This window comes from Eleutherodactylus coqui, chromosome 5 (genome assembly GCF_035609145.1).
Source record: "Eleutherodactylus coqui strain aEleCoq1 chromosome 5, aEleCoq1.hap1, whole genome shotgun sequence".
NCBI classification, from domain to species: domain Eukaryota; kingdom Metazoa; phylum Chordata; class Amphibia; order Anura; family Eleutherodactylidae; genus Eleutherodactylus; species Eleutherodactylus coqui.
In genome coordinates, this window is record NC_089841.1 from 100347252 (window position 1) to 100363028 (window position 15777).

The 15777-nt window shown below is 40.3% G+C and overlaps 1 protein-coding gene across 1 annotated transcript in view; it reads left to right on the forward strand.

The window, feature by feature from the left end:
• The window catches only part of VCAN (versican), a 108858-nt gene that overhangs the window by 80249 nt on the left and 12832 nt on the right, over positions 1-15777 (forward strand). The window contains exons 11-12 of the mRNA XM_066602961.1: positions 2551-2709; positions 2804-2886. Of these exons, the coding sequence (XP_066459058.1) occupies positions 2551-2709; positions 2804-2886 (242 nt within the window). The remainder of the gene's footprint in view (positions 1-2550; positions 2710-2803; positions 2887-15777) is intronic.

Here is a 15777-nt window from a genome sequence, read left to right on the forward strand (position 1 = left end):
GATATAAATGATACATAGTTATTTAGCTGTCTATGATCGTATATGTATGCAGTATTTTTTACAGAACTGCTACAGTTCAGGACATAAATATCCAAAAATAAAATTATTTTGCCGATTTGCATTTTTCATTTACATAGATTGCATTCTGTAAAATTTGCCAGCTTGCAGAATTTATCATCTAGTATCAGCTCAGTGTCCTCCTGTAGCAGATGGGCGCTGCGCTGGCGAATTTAAGTGCTACAGTTGCACAATTGTACTTCTTAGGTCATCGCTTAACTTTACGAAGGGAAGGAACACAGGTGCTGGGAATAAAATACGGTAGATTTCATGTCTGTGGAGGTGACGCCAATAGATTAACACCCGATACTGTAGCTCTGTCGAACCTTTTGTCAAGCCAAATGTGACACAATATTTGTAACGGGTAGTAGACAAGCCGCAGTTATCAGGTTCCAAAATTAGAAGGCACTTGTAACAGAACGTTTTGTTAGGACCTATAGTAGGTCTGAAACGCGTTACTGTTTGTACTGTTCATAAGGATCCTTTAGAAAAGATCCAGTAAGACAGTGAATTTTATCTTATTATTTGGGTGGTGGAGCTTCTATTTGCTTCATAAGGCTTACTATGTTATACAGGATTGTATAGTATCTGCACTATAGCTATGCCTATCTTGTTAACTAAACATTATACATACAGAGGCATAAATTGAAGCACCTGGGACCATGTGCAAACCCTACAACAGGCTCCCATCTACCATGGATTATATATGGTATTAGACCCCTGGTATATGACAGAGGTATACGTTGGTTCCCCTCAGGGTTCAAGACACAGGTGCACCCCTTATGACTAACCATATGTGTGGTATATATATATATATATATATGGGTGCGCCAATATTTATCCGTAACGCAGTTGCATTCACACTTAAGTTGGCAGCACTATCGTTTTTTCACGCATTGCTAGGCGTGGTTTCCATCTTATCACTGCTGCGCAGGTTTGAAGTTGCTAGGTCAGTTCCATTGTCTCAGCTCTGACCTTAACCATGGCTGCTCTACTTTCCCATTGCACCAAAGTAGTGCAGAGTCCATTGATCTATTGTTTGTGGTCTCAAGGTGTATTAGAAGATTAAATCCATGGAGGATTTTCAGTGTAATAAGGGGGTGCTCATTACAGTGACATGCTTATTGACAGGCTAAAGCCTACGATTCAAAGCAACCACCAAGGACAACTGTCAAAAGGCATTGTGGTGCTGCATGACAATGTCCATCCGCTGCAGGTATTGTTGAGACCCTCTAGAAACTCAATTTGCAGGTTTTGGCTCATCCTCTCTATAGTCCTGATCTCATTTCTTCAGAAAATCACCTGTTTGGTCCACTCAAGGAGATATAGACTGGGTGGAGATTCACCTTGGACCAAGAACTGAAGTAAGCTGTGCATGCATGAGTCGCTGCCCAGCTGAGAAAGTTTTTCTGAGGGCACAAAAGACTTGTGTATTAGTGAAAGAATTGCATTGCAATGTAAAGGAAATATGTTGAAAAAGTTGTCCATATTGATTTAAATAAAGTTTATAGCTGTACTATGGATGATTATTGACTCACCCCTATATATATATATATATATATATATATATATATATATATATCTAAAGCACACGTCATCATAAAAAAAATTCAACCAAGACCGTGCAAACAGGCCTCCTATTACCCACACTGCAGTTTCCAAACTTCTTACCAAATCGGCCTCACCACTAAACATCATCTGATAGGAAAAATGAGGGTTTATCTGAAGTTGCTGTATCACCCATTCTGTAAATTCTATCTGATGGTCTGGTTTGTCCTCCATCAGGTGTTGCAGCATCTGCAATTTGTAAGGATGCTATTTATGCATAGACAAGTCCATGAATCTAATGAGGTGTACAGCCCCTTCCAGACACATCATAATGTGGCAAACCATATGAGGAGAAAAAAAAAGCAAGAACTGTCACTCAGGGAGGTATCCAGGGATGTATAGTAGCAGCAAGAATTAACTTTTACTCACATATCTAAGAGGGAGACCTGATCTTGGACCCTAGGGGTGCACTGGACTTTGTTCAGGTCCCCCCTGGATATGTGAATATGTTATTTCTTTCTGGCTTGCTACTACTATACAACCCTCTGTCCAATAGGCAGACCAGTACTATATATGACGCATGTATATATTATCTTTCACAGTTGAGGCATCTTGCCAACGCTTGTGGTATTTTACATTCTATGGAGAGGAGAAGGAGGGAGGGCTGACTACAGTATATGGCATTACAGAACAGTATCTCAGCCGTGTTCTGGGAAATGTCTCTTTACACTCATACTTTGACTTTGACCAGGATAAGACCTGGAGGTGCACGGACTTGTGTATAGGGATGCAAAACGGAGCTTGTCATTTAGCACAGTGTATCGGTGGTGTTACGTAGAACTGCAAAGAAAGACATTCAGCACTTTTGCACCTGTGTATAGGAGTATCATATATGATCCATCTGTAAGATAATATTTTCACATGATTCTTCTTGGTCCACTTTAGACTCAGAAGTTTGTGACTACGGCTGGCACAAATTCCAAGGCCATTGCTACAAATACTTTGCTCACCGACGCACTTGGGATGCCGCTGAAAGAGAATGTCGTGTACAGGGAGGTCACTTGACCAGCATCCTATCACAGGATGAACAAAACTTTGTGAACCGTAAGTACCATGTAGTAGTGGAGTTGTTCTTGGTTTCTGTCCTTTGCAACCAATTTTTACAATTGTTTCTCCTTTCTGACGTCCTCTTACCAAGGTTTGGGTCATGACTACCAGTGGATTGGTCTGAATGATAAAATGTTTGAGCATGATTTCCGCTGGACTGATGGCAGCACCCTGGTAAGTGCCTACATACATATGGCATCGTGCTTTATGGTACTCTTAACTGTATTCAGACTGCGCTATTATAAACAGAACCATAACGGAACAGAATCGAATGGAACTATTTTATTTTTGGAAAACCTATTGAAATCAGTGGGAAAAAAATGGAAATGATTATTTTGATTTGAGTTCAATTTTTCTAGTCCAAAAACAGATCAGCAAGATGGAATTTAAACGGAAATAGCAAACACAGTTGTGAACAAGACTAGGAATTAAACAAATCGTAAACCCCCATGCTTTGGTTTGGGTTTACAAAGGAAGCTGGTATAATTTATTGTTAGGTGCTTACTGCTAAAGTCATTAACCCTTTCCAATCCACTGTCTGACGTCTGAAGACATTATGATTTAAGGCTGTACAGCTCCGATATTGGAAGATGTCCGTCGGGGTTCTCTTACTCTATATTGCCAGCCTCTCTGCTGTCGGAGTCTATCCAATGTGTCACCTCATGCAGTACTGGCTGGAGCCAGTATATAGCGCTGTTGTATAACAACAGAAAAAGAGTAAGCCCCCCTAGGAAAACCAGGATACAAATTGCATTGGAAAGGGTTAAAGGCTCACCCTACTGAAAACATTAAAAGTAAGATTCACGTAAAGTTAAACCCAGTGTCCTACTCAACCTATATCACAGGAGTCCAGGAAGGTGAGATGTAAGGGACTGTTTGATGGCGTCTTCACACTGCATAGATGCTTTAAAGAAGTATTCCCAACCATGGCCATTGATGGCATAGCCACTTATGTTTTTCCCTAAATCCCATAGAAGTAAATGGAGAGAGCCATACAGAGATGCGTTGGAGGACCATCATTCTCTGCATAGGTTCTACTCCCAGAGGTGGGATCCGCATTTATTAGATTCCTACCTCGCCTTCAAACCAGACGTCCAAGCCCTTACCACTGCCTGCTACCTCTAATTCAAAAATATCTGTTGAATCTGCTCCTTCCACAACTTAAAGTTAACAAAAATGGTGATGCATGCACTCAACATTTCTCACCTAAACTACTGCAACATCCTTTTCTGTGGCCTCCAATTCAACTCTCGCACCCCTCTAAACCACCCTTAACTTTGCTGTCTAGTTAAAGGCTGGTTACCGTCTGTATTAGGGCTTTCTGTCTTGTCTCTGCTCTGTTTTTGGAGAAGAAAAACAGAATTAATTGTTTCCTTTTGGTTAAATGGTAAAAAAACAGAATTTTTTGTCCACAACCTGTCCCCTCCATACATCTCTGACCTAATCTCTTGATTCTCTGCTCCTCTCACAGTCATTTCCAAGATTTCTCCCGTGTATCCCCCATACTCTAGAAATCGTTCCCTCAAACCACAGACTCTCACCCAACTTCAAAAGAAACGTGAAAACCCAGCTCTTAAGAAAAGACACCAAAAAAGCCTACAGTGAATATTTCATAAATGTCCATAACCCTTTAACTAACCCAGTGCCTTCCTATGACATGGAGGGGACAAAGTAGTCACTGGTGAATTTCTTTCACTGGCTAACACTAAAATGGTCCAGTTGGGCTTACTGGTCAGCAGCGTCTTCTTCTACCTACAAAGTTACTATTTTGTTAATGATACTTATTGGATATCACTATGTTACAGAGAAGAATAGGGAGAGGCGGTGTGAGGTCTCCTCCAATGATATTGGGCTGCTTTTTCAGGTTTTGATGGAGTTGGCCTTCAATCGTATGTGAAGTTCAGACACAACTTATCTAAATTCTTAATGATAATAATAATAATCTTTATTTGTATAGCACCAACTTATTCCACAGCGCTTTCAGGCATGGATATATGCAAAACAATACAACAATTACAATGTGAGGTACATTGGGTTAGACACAAATGGGTTGGGGGTGGTACAGGAGGTGACAAAAAAAATTACAACCACATTTAAATTGCTAAACAGAACAAAGATTTGTATATACAGAGTTTGGGATTACTCTGCTTTGATTGTACAAGTGTGACTGGATTTACAGTATAACATTGGACCATCTTACAAGACTTAATGACTTTCTAAGTATTAATAATAGTAGGAAAATCAACAAAGGAAGCAGAAAATGTAGTTTTTGTTTCATGTCACTTACACAGTGTATTTCATGAACTCCATTTATTATACACTCCATGTACATTTATAAAGTACTCAAGTATCAGGTATCTCTGCTATTTACCGGGCACAATCATTTTGCCAGTAAATAATGGAGCTAGCCGCAAAAACAGACAATGTCCCAGCTGTAAAACCTCATAAGGCGTGCCATAAATCTGTGTTGTGAGATCACTTAATCTGCGCTGAGGATGGAGCCTCCGTAGAGCCAAGTGCCACTTTTCCATAAACATCATATCTTGGTATTTAATGATTCTAACATTATACAGATCGTAGGGTACGTTATGCCAGAGAACAGTACCTGGCAGTGGACGCACACTGCACAATTGTAGCTGGTCTTCACAGCTCAGCATTTTGTCCATGTTCTACATATCAGGCATGTTGCCACTCTGTCAGACTCACTTAGAAACCAAACTCTAGATATTTGGAAATTACACAAACTTGAGGTTTGGACATAGTTCAGCTTAATTACTTGCCTAGCTACAGCAAAAGTTACTCAACATCTCCACATAACAGATGCTTATGTCCAAACAGAGAGATACCTGAGAGGAGACAATTATTGGATTAGTTTTTATTGAAATTTTTTTATTATTATTTGAAAAGTTTTCATTATTTAAAGGGAACAGTCAGCAGGAAAGTCTTCCCTTATTTTAGAGCAGATGTATGACGCTCTATAAAAACACAACCAGTTGGCACAGTTTCATGTCTTTAAAGGACTATTCTTGGCATTTACTATTCATGACCTGTCCTCAGGATAGGTCATCAATAGTTGATCGGCTGGGGTCTGCCACTTGGGATCCCCACTGATCTCAGTCAGTCCAGTGGGACTAGACGTCCACATTGGTGGTCAGAGTCAGAAGTTTAATAGAAGGCTTTTCATCCATTGAAATCAAACTTCCAGCTCTGACTCCAGTGAGGAGCCAGAAGTGTAATAGAAGGCATTGGTCCCATTGATTTCAGTGGAAGAAAACCTTCTATTACACTTCCATTTCTTACCACCAATGTGGACATCCGTGACTATGGGGATCCTGAGCGGTGGACCCTCACCGATCAACTATTGATGACTTATCCTGAGGATAGGTCATCAGTAATAAACATCTGGAATACCCCTTTAAATGTGCTCAATATGCCAATCATTGGGTAGGAAGAAAAGAGCACCTACCCCATCCCCTAATTCCTGTTGCCTTGGCATTAGGACTGCAGGGCTGTGTGTTATGTTATCTTTGTCAGATCGGCTGAAGGATAGATTATACTCACAAAATAGAAGAGTACATATGGCAAATTGTATTCTTTCCCCTTAATTGGCACTTTTAGTGTTTTAATCTAGATCTATAATATCACGGAATCTGTCAAAGATTCCCAAATGTATCTTTCCCAATAACATGCTCCTTTAAAATAAACATTAAGAAGATAGCAATCATTATAACTTATTATTTATATTGTATCTGAATGGTTTCTAGAACTATAAAGCGACCGTTCTGTTTCAGGACAAAATTCTGTCCTGGGACAGGAGGGAGAGGGGGTATATTTCCTGTAGTCTTTCTTCTCTGCCGTCCCTCCAGTTTGTTGGTTACGGGTTCTATTTTTGGTACTTTAAGATAGCTCACTCAGTCTTCAGACTATTTAATCCCCATAGTGCATTGGTAGTGTTAGGATTACCCATGCACTATGCCTGCTCTCTGATTGGCTAGCACTGGTCATGTGATCAGCACTGACCAATCAGAGAAGAGTGCACAGTTTTCATTAGGTGGTTAGAAAATTTCTGCAACATCTTGGACAGGGCCCAGAACAGGCAAATCAGGGGAATGGCAGAGACGAACAATTGCAGATACCGTAATATCCTCTGCTGTCCTGAGACAAAATGTTGTCCCAAAATACTTACAGTTTATCCATAATATACAGTCTAATTTAACATATGCACTATCATGGGTTTTATATGTGCACCATTTTTTAAAAAGAAGGGTAGAGATGAGCGAGTGTACTCGCTAAGGCACATTACTCGAGCGAGTAGTGCCATAGCCGAGTATCGCCCTCCTCGTCTCTAAAGATTCGGGGGCCGGTGACAGGTGAGTTGCGGTGGGGAGCAGGGGGGAGAGAGGGAGAGAGGGAGACAGAGATCTCCCCTCCGTTCCTCCCCACTCTCCCCCACCGCTCCCCCCCCCCCCCCGCCGGCCCCCAAATCTTTAGAGATGAGCGGGGAGATACTCGGCTGAGGCACTACTCGCTCGAGTAATGCGCCTTAGCGAGTATACTCACTCATCTCTAAAGAAGGGTGCAAATATTCTACTTCTTGTATGTCACATTGCCAGAAATAGGCTAGACTGTTTCAAAAATAGGTAATATGGGTTTCTATAAGCATTTTTATTCTCCATAATGTACATAGGCTACTTTTAAAAGTAAAATGCAAGAGCCAAAATGTGTTTGGAGCAGTTGCTTCTTCCTCTTGGCAGTTTACATTAAATGCAGAACTTACCAGGGGGCGACAATCAGCACATCATAAAGCATAACCCCGGGGAAAAGGGGTTTGAGTTCCACCTTGCAGAATGAATATATTGATCTATCTAAGATATAATAGTCATTATGATCCAATTATTATACAGTACTAATCTGTACAGCAGCTTGATATGTTGTTAGCCTGAGTCCATATCGTCCACCAGCAGAGGTTATACAAAGAGCTATTTAGAATACATGGAAAAACACTGGTGATAATTAGCACTTTGTAGAGCGGTGAGGTCACTGCTATAATGGAAGATTAGCGTCCTATCAGGAGGCTGTTTCTTGTCCTGCATCACATTGTCTATAGCTCAGCTTATGGGAAGGAAGTGTGCTGGCTGAAGATTAGCTGAGGAGGGCAACTTCACCGGTGGCTGCACAAATGTATCCAGTAAGATCCGAGTGGAGGTTCTTATTATTCCATTACCCGTGGAGCTCCTCTCCTCTTCTACAATATTTCCTCTAAAAGTTGTCCTTCCACTAAACCTCTTCTTGATTTTAGAAAGTTATTTACAGTAAATCCGTGCAATTTCATGCAGGAATTAACTTGTTATAATGGAAAGCTACTAGTACTTAACACTAAAATACAGATTATTTTGGCTTATAAGAAATACAATTATTTCCCATCATACTGCATTCTGTACTGCCAGCTCTGTATTGTGTATAACTGTATTTTGCTGTTATGAACACCAACATAATTCTTTGCCTCAAAGGGGAATGTGAACTTTGGTGGGACCTTTCCCATAAATCCTGATGGGATATGGAAAGGCAATAGATGGAGGCCCATGCAAAGAGTAACTCTCATTGTGGAGGACCACTCCCTCATTTAATAGGTTTATGCAATGCTTTACAGGGGTTGGCCAAGAGCACAGGGATTAGTGATACGTGTATGATTGCTGGGACCTTCACTCAGTCAGTCCCATAGTCAATGAATAGAGCAGTAGTTCACATGTGTCACCACTGCTCCATTCAGACAGCAGGACTCAGGACCCCCCTGTAGAGATAGTTGATAAATGTTGTTCATGGGCCAAACCCTTCAACTATGTACTTATCTATTGATTCCCCCTGGTTCTACCTAGATATATATCATATCTATCTATCTATCTATCTATCTATCTATCTATCTATCTATCTATCTATCTAATATCTATCTATCTCTCTCTATCTATCTCCTATCTATCTATCTATCTATCTATCTATCTATCTATCTATCTATCTATCTATCTCATATCTATCTATCTATCTATCTCATATCTATCTATCTATCTATCTATCTCATATCTATCTATCTATCTATCTATCTCATATCTATCCATCTGTCTCATATCTATCTATCTATCTATCTATCTATCTCATATCTATCTATTTATCTCATATTTAGCTATCTATCATCTATCTATTTATCTATCTCATATCTATCTCATAACCATCTATCATCTATCTATCTGCTATCTATATACTGTCTATCTATCTATTTGCTATCTATATACTATCTATCTATCTATCTATCTATCTATCTATCTATCTATCTATCTAGTATATACACATATAAAATATGCACTAAAATAGTGTGAAAGAGATAAATTACTCTGTTACATCAAAAATCTTAATTATTTAAATAGAAAAAAACTATTCTCTTTTTAAATAAAGGGAAACATTGTTATATAGTATACAGCACAGTAATTTGTTTATCATAATCCACAATAAAAACACTTCAGAGCATTGGGCTGCACAAGTCTTCAAAATTAGACTATAAACTGAAATAAATGGCTCATGCAGTAATGTTTCACTTTTCTATTCTTCCAAAATTAAACAACATAAAAATAACCTAAAATTCTTAAATGCATGTCTAATAATAATAAGGGGTTAACTATGATGCCAAATTTCTGTATCTTCCAAGCTGAACAGTTATTGTGGAATAGCACCACCTAGTGGCAGCTTGCTGTTCTTGTGCTGCAGGTATAGAAGTTCTGTAGGCTATTGTTTCTGGTTAGATCAGCCTATTAGAGGAATGACATTACTATATACATAGTTGTCCACTTTAGTCCTTACACATTGAGATACAGACAACAATTCAGATGTAATGTGAGTTCTCCAACACTAGATATTAACAAAATACTGTACTGTAGAGTCACAGATATGGGGATCATTATCTGCAGGCCTCTCATGTTGCACGACATCAATTGTCCTGCGCACATAATGTTATAGAATTTGGAATATTGTTGATGTTGTGTAGGAAATGCCCTGAAAATGTAAAGGTCCATTTACATGGGACGACCGTCAGGCAAACGATGCCCAACACTTGTCCCTTTGTCTCCGTGCTCTTGCACGGGAGCTAGCAGAGCTGGCTGGGTCATGGAGCAGCCAGTTGGGGGACGGGGCAGTGCAGGAGATTTCTCTCCTCTCACTCCCCCACCCCTCTTCATGGACATAACACAGCAGCTGTTCACTACTGAACGGGCGCTGTTTAAACTGAGCTTCATTGCTCATCTTTTATGAAAACACAAGGACGAGTGTCGGGTATCGTTTGTGTAAATGGACCTTAAGTCATCAAGAAGAAATTTTTCTTAACAATAAAAATAAGTAAGGATGGTTTCACATCTGCGCTGGGGATTCCGCTTTCTTGCTTTGTTCAGGGAGCTGGAAAGGGGAATCCCCATGGCAAAACGGTTTTTGTCTCTGGACGGAACCAAAAAGCGCTGGACGGACCCCATTGACTATAATAGGTTCTGTTTGGTTTCTGCTTAGCTGCCTGGCTTTTGGATGGAAGAAAAAGAGCTTGTTCTTCTGGTATTCTTAGCTGGATCCTTGATGGAACCTCCAGCCAGAGTGCAGATGTGAAACCGGTCTAAGACAATGTTTTAGTTAGTGTAGAGCAATTATTGAAATATTTAGGAGTTCACTAAACCTGCTCTCTAGAACGCATGTGTGTGCATGCTTCAGAGGAGGAGGAGAGCAAGGAGAACAAGTGCTAAGGTTCTAGGATCACAGCTGACCATGGACAAAATCAGCATCCAGTTCGTTTATTCTCTTTGTGTTTCTTCTTCATCATCTTCCCCTCTGGAGAAGGAAAAAGTATGGTGGCTCAGTTGTTAGCACTGTTGCTTTGCAGTGCTGGAATTCTATCTTCAAATTTGACCAGGGACAACACCTGTATAGGGTTTTATGTTCTATTTGTGTGTATTCTTGTTGTTCTCTTCCTCCGCTGGAGCAGAGCAGACATGTGTGGCTCCATTGTTATCACTGCTGCCTCAGTACTGGAGTTGCAGGTTCAAATCTGACCAATGGCAACATCTGGATGGAATTTTTCAAAGTCCATGCAGATGTTGTTCTTGATTAGATTTGACCCTAGCACTAAACGGCAGCAGTTTTATCAACTGAGCCACAATCATAATAAAGAGATGTATGCACACATGCCTAATTTTATTACCCAGCCGATCACAACGAATGACACTAATAATAGGTTTACCTGAAGTGCTACTATGTATATCAGCATATTAGGGAAGATTTATTGAGTCTGGCATTCCATACCCCTATCTTAATCAGTAGCTACTGAGAGGTGCACGGATAACCCAAGAACAAACACTAATGGGAACCTTGCTTGCAATACCAAGTCAGGCCACTACAGAGATAACAGAGCTGTGCGTTTCCTGTAGCACATTGGCTCTATACACTGACTGACAGAGTGGCCTGGAAAACAGCTGATTGATCTACTGATACCCTATCCTAAAAATAAGTCATTAATAGTTCGGATGTGGAAAACCCCTTTAATGGAAGAGAAGGGGATTCCACTCTGCTCTCCTTCCTATTGCCGCTGGGTTGCCCAACAGATAATTCTTAGTAGCAGGAGACCTTGTTCATCTGGGATCCTTCTAGCACATAGGGATTGCCCAAAATGATCAACCCCTTTAAGCAGTTCTCTAATATATTCTTGCAAGCTTTAATCCCGTTTTGGTGCCAGTGTCTTTCTAGCATATTTCTTTGGAGTAGTAACACAGACGTTTATAGACTAATTTCTTCTGTTGAAACCAGCGGTTACCTTATATGGCATTTGAAATATAACCAAGTCCAACGTACTATTTATATAACCCCGTAAAAGTTCTCAATGCCCATGAGACATCTGTGTACACAAAAGAAAAGCCGTATAAACCGTGTCTATTCTTCTCTTATTTATGACTAGCGTACCCGTCGCGCGTTGCTGCGAAGACAGACATACATACATACATTCGTTTTTATATATCTAGATGACGGCAGCAGCGACCACTGAGGTTTTGTAGGCCGCTGCTTCCCCCTTGCAGGCTGAATAAAATAGCCGTTGTGTGGAACATCCAATTTATCCGGCTGCTGTGGCTTCTTGGGAAGATAGCCTAGTACATGTTTGCCCACTTCCAACTCCAATGGAGACTGACTGTAAATGGCTGGCGTGCTCTAGTATTTATGGTTTCAAGCTGTACGTGTCATTGCATACAGTCTATCTATCTATCTATCTATCTATCAGGGTTATTGCATACAGTCTATCTATCTATCTATCTATGACATCAGGAAATGAGAGAATTAGATTCCGTACGTAAAATTTGAACGCTAATTCTTTGGCGCTTTGAATTGAATAATCGAGTTGGGACCCATTAACTTTTCCTATTTATGACATAATCAATGCTCGTGCCAAATTTTAAGTTTCTATGACATTGGGAAGTGAGAGAATTAAGTTGGGATGAGACATAAGGCCTTGCCCATAAGCATTCCCCAACCTCCAAGAACTGAACCTACCTACCTGAATGAGATTTTGTAGGCCGCTGCTTCCCCCTTGCGGGCTGAATAAAATAGCCGTTGGGTGGAACATCCAATTTATCCGGCTGCTGTGGCTTCTTGGGAAGATAGCCTAGTACATGTTTGCCCACTTCCAACTCCAATGGAGACTGACTGTAAATGGCTGGTGTGCTCTAGTATTTATGGTTTCAAGCTGTACGTGTCATTGCATACAGTCTATCTATCTATCTATCTATCTGGGTTATTGCATACAGTCTATCTATCTATCTATCTATCTATCTATCTATCTATCTATCTATCTATCTATCAGGGTTATTGCATACAGTCTATCTATCTATCTATCTATCTATCTATCAGGGTTATTGCATACAGTCTATCTATCTATCTATCTATCTATCTATCAGAGTTATTGCATACAGTCTATCTATCTATCTATCTATCTATCTATCTATCTATCTATCTATCTATCTATCTGGGTTATTGCATACAGTCTATCTATCTATCTATCTGGGTTATTGCATACAGTCTATCTATCTATCTATCTATCTATCTATCTATCTATCTATCTATCTATCTATCTATCTATGACATCAGGAAATGAGAGAATTAGATTTTGTAGGCCGCTGCTTCCCCCTTGCGGGCTGAATAAAATAGCCGTTGGGTGGAACATACAATTTATCCGGCTGCTGTGGCTTCTTAGGAAGATATCCTAGTACTTGTTTACCCACTTCCAACTCCAATGGTAATTGGCTGGCGTGTTCTAGTGGTTCCAAGCTGTACGTGTCATAATACAGCCTTAATGACATCACAATGCAGCTTATGAGAACATGTTGGGGCATGTTCGCGCGTTGCTGCGAAGACAGACATACATACATACTACGTTTTTATATATCTAGATGACGGCAGCAGCGACCACTGAGGTTTACCGCTGGGGTATGTCACTCTTATTACTAATGGGGGGAGTGTCACTATTATTACTGCTGTGGGATGTCACTATTATCGCTGGGGTGAAGGTGTCACTATTACCGCTGGGGTATGTGTACATGTGGCAGAAATGGGCAGGGCTCTTTCAGAATAGACCGGGTGCAGATTTTGACTGCTTTTTAGATGCGGAAATGCTGCAGAATTTTCCACAGAAATCTCCGCTGAGGACATTCTGCAGTATTTCCGCGTCCAAAAAGCAGTCAGAATCTGCACCCGGTCTATTCTGAAACAGCCTTGTCCTTTTTAGAACGACGGGGGTAAAATCATACGTTGTGATAAGCCCCGCCCCCTGACGTGTTGGCACTTTGCGATACATAAGTGGGTTTTGGGTTGTAGTTTGGGCACTCGGTCCCTAAAAGGTTCGCCATCACTGGCCTAGTACATGTTTGCCCACTTCCAACTTCAATGGAGACTGACTGTAAATGGCTGGCGTGCTCTAGTATTTATGGTTTCAAGCTGTACGTGTCATTGCATACAGTCTATCTATCTATCTATCTATCTATCTATCTATCTATCTATCTATCTATCTATCTATCTATCAGGGTTATTGCATACAGTCTATCTATCTATCTATCTATCTATGACATCAGGAAATGAGAGAATTAGATTTTGTAGGCCGCTGCTTCCCCCTTGCGGGCTGAATAAAATAGCCGTTGGGTGGAACATACAATTTATCCAGCTGCTGTGGCTTCTTAGGAAGATATCCTAGTACTTGTTTACCCACTTCCAACTCCAATGGTAATTGGCTGGCGTGCTCTAGTGGTTCCAAGCTGTACGTGTCATAATAGAGCCTTAATGACATCACAATGCAGCTTTATAGAACATGTTGGGGCATGTTCAAGGGCGTCCGATGTTGATGACATCAGTGATGACATCACAATAGCAGGTGGCTTACTTATTCGATCTACGTGGGGGGGGGGGGCGTAACTTTCGACGAAGCTCGCGCGCCATTTATCGTAGGATATTTGTACTATGCCTATAATCTTCCCAGGAGTGTACTCAACAACTTCCCAAAGTTTCATGGCGATCGGATGAATGGTGTAGTAGCGCATAAAGGACAAACACGCACGCACGCACACACGCACGCACGCACGCACGCAGACAGACATACATTCAATTTTATATATATAGATGAGTAAAGAATCCGAGCCGTCATCTACCTGATAACTAGGAAGAACAGTCCAGATAACATATATGTTCCCCATCTACTTCCCTGTCAATAGGGGTTATGTGTTCAGGTATTAATAATGTAGGGACTCTTATATCTAGATGTGTTTGCCATCACATTTCTCATTACTTTGCTCTCCACTTTTTAATAGCAGAGGTAGCAATGGTCATAAAATAATGTTACATTTTCAGTGTTCCTGCCTCATTTTGTAGTTGCCAAAAAAGCTTAAGAAAGTGAAAGTTTTGTTCACCATTTTTGTATTCAGGCATTTAAAAATCCAGAACTTGGGTGTATTATTCCATCTTCTCCACAAGGTGGCAGTGTTCTTCACAGAGAAAAAGTGTGGCTGTTGCAGATAGAACTAAACTGACTGCATCAAGGATCTGCATTCTGGTTCTGGATATAAAATATATACCAAATGTTCTAATGCAAAATTCATGTACATATTAAACATAATAGAGAGTAGACATGACAGCAATCATTATGCAGAATACCAGCGTCTGTAGCATGCATTTATTTGACATTTAAGGGCTTCTTCAGACAAGCATGTTTGTGCATTTTCCCATGCATAAAATATTTGCATGCAAAACACAGCGAATACAACCCATTGATTTCAATGGGTTTATTCTCATGAACGTTTTTCTGCGAGCATTCCCTGCACGACCTGCTCTATTTTTCTGTGTATTTAAGCATCAAAGGCGCCGTTAAAGTATATGGTAGGTGCGCAAATTTGCAGTTAATACCCATGTAAATGCACAATATGCTGTGCAAAACTGCTGGAAAAGGAACACATCTAGACCTCATTAGGCTAAATAGCCTTTTAAATCTGGGTGGGGGTGTTTTACACGCGCACGTGAAAATGCCATGCGTGTGCAAAAAATACAGTACTATGCTCTGATACGCCGGGTGTATTTGTGCATACGGCCGCTCTAAGAGATAGAAGTCACAACTAGTATTGCTTTCTTTACTAGTGTGATCAGTGCAATAGTAATCTGTATGGGGAAACCAAAATGGCCTGTGCGTATTCTGCAAAGCTAAAGTACTTTTGCCATTTCCGACTTGAATTTTTGCAGCACAGCAACACTGTAGTACGACTACAGTACTTTTACGGATTCCACAGCTAAATGGTAAATTTGCCTTTGCTACATTGATACATTCAGTTCTACCTAATCTATTTTATAGTAACTGCACAATAATGTAATAGTGCTATAGAGATGGAATACCTTATATTTACATATGCTACATAAAGACGACATACTGTCATAAGAAAATCTAACTACCATTCTCTGACTTCTATGGTTTTACATATCATGACATTATAAAGAACATCTGGTTCTTAGAAGGTCTTA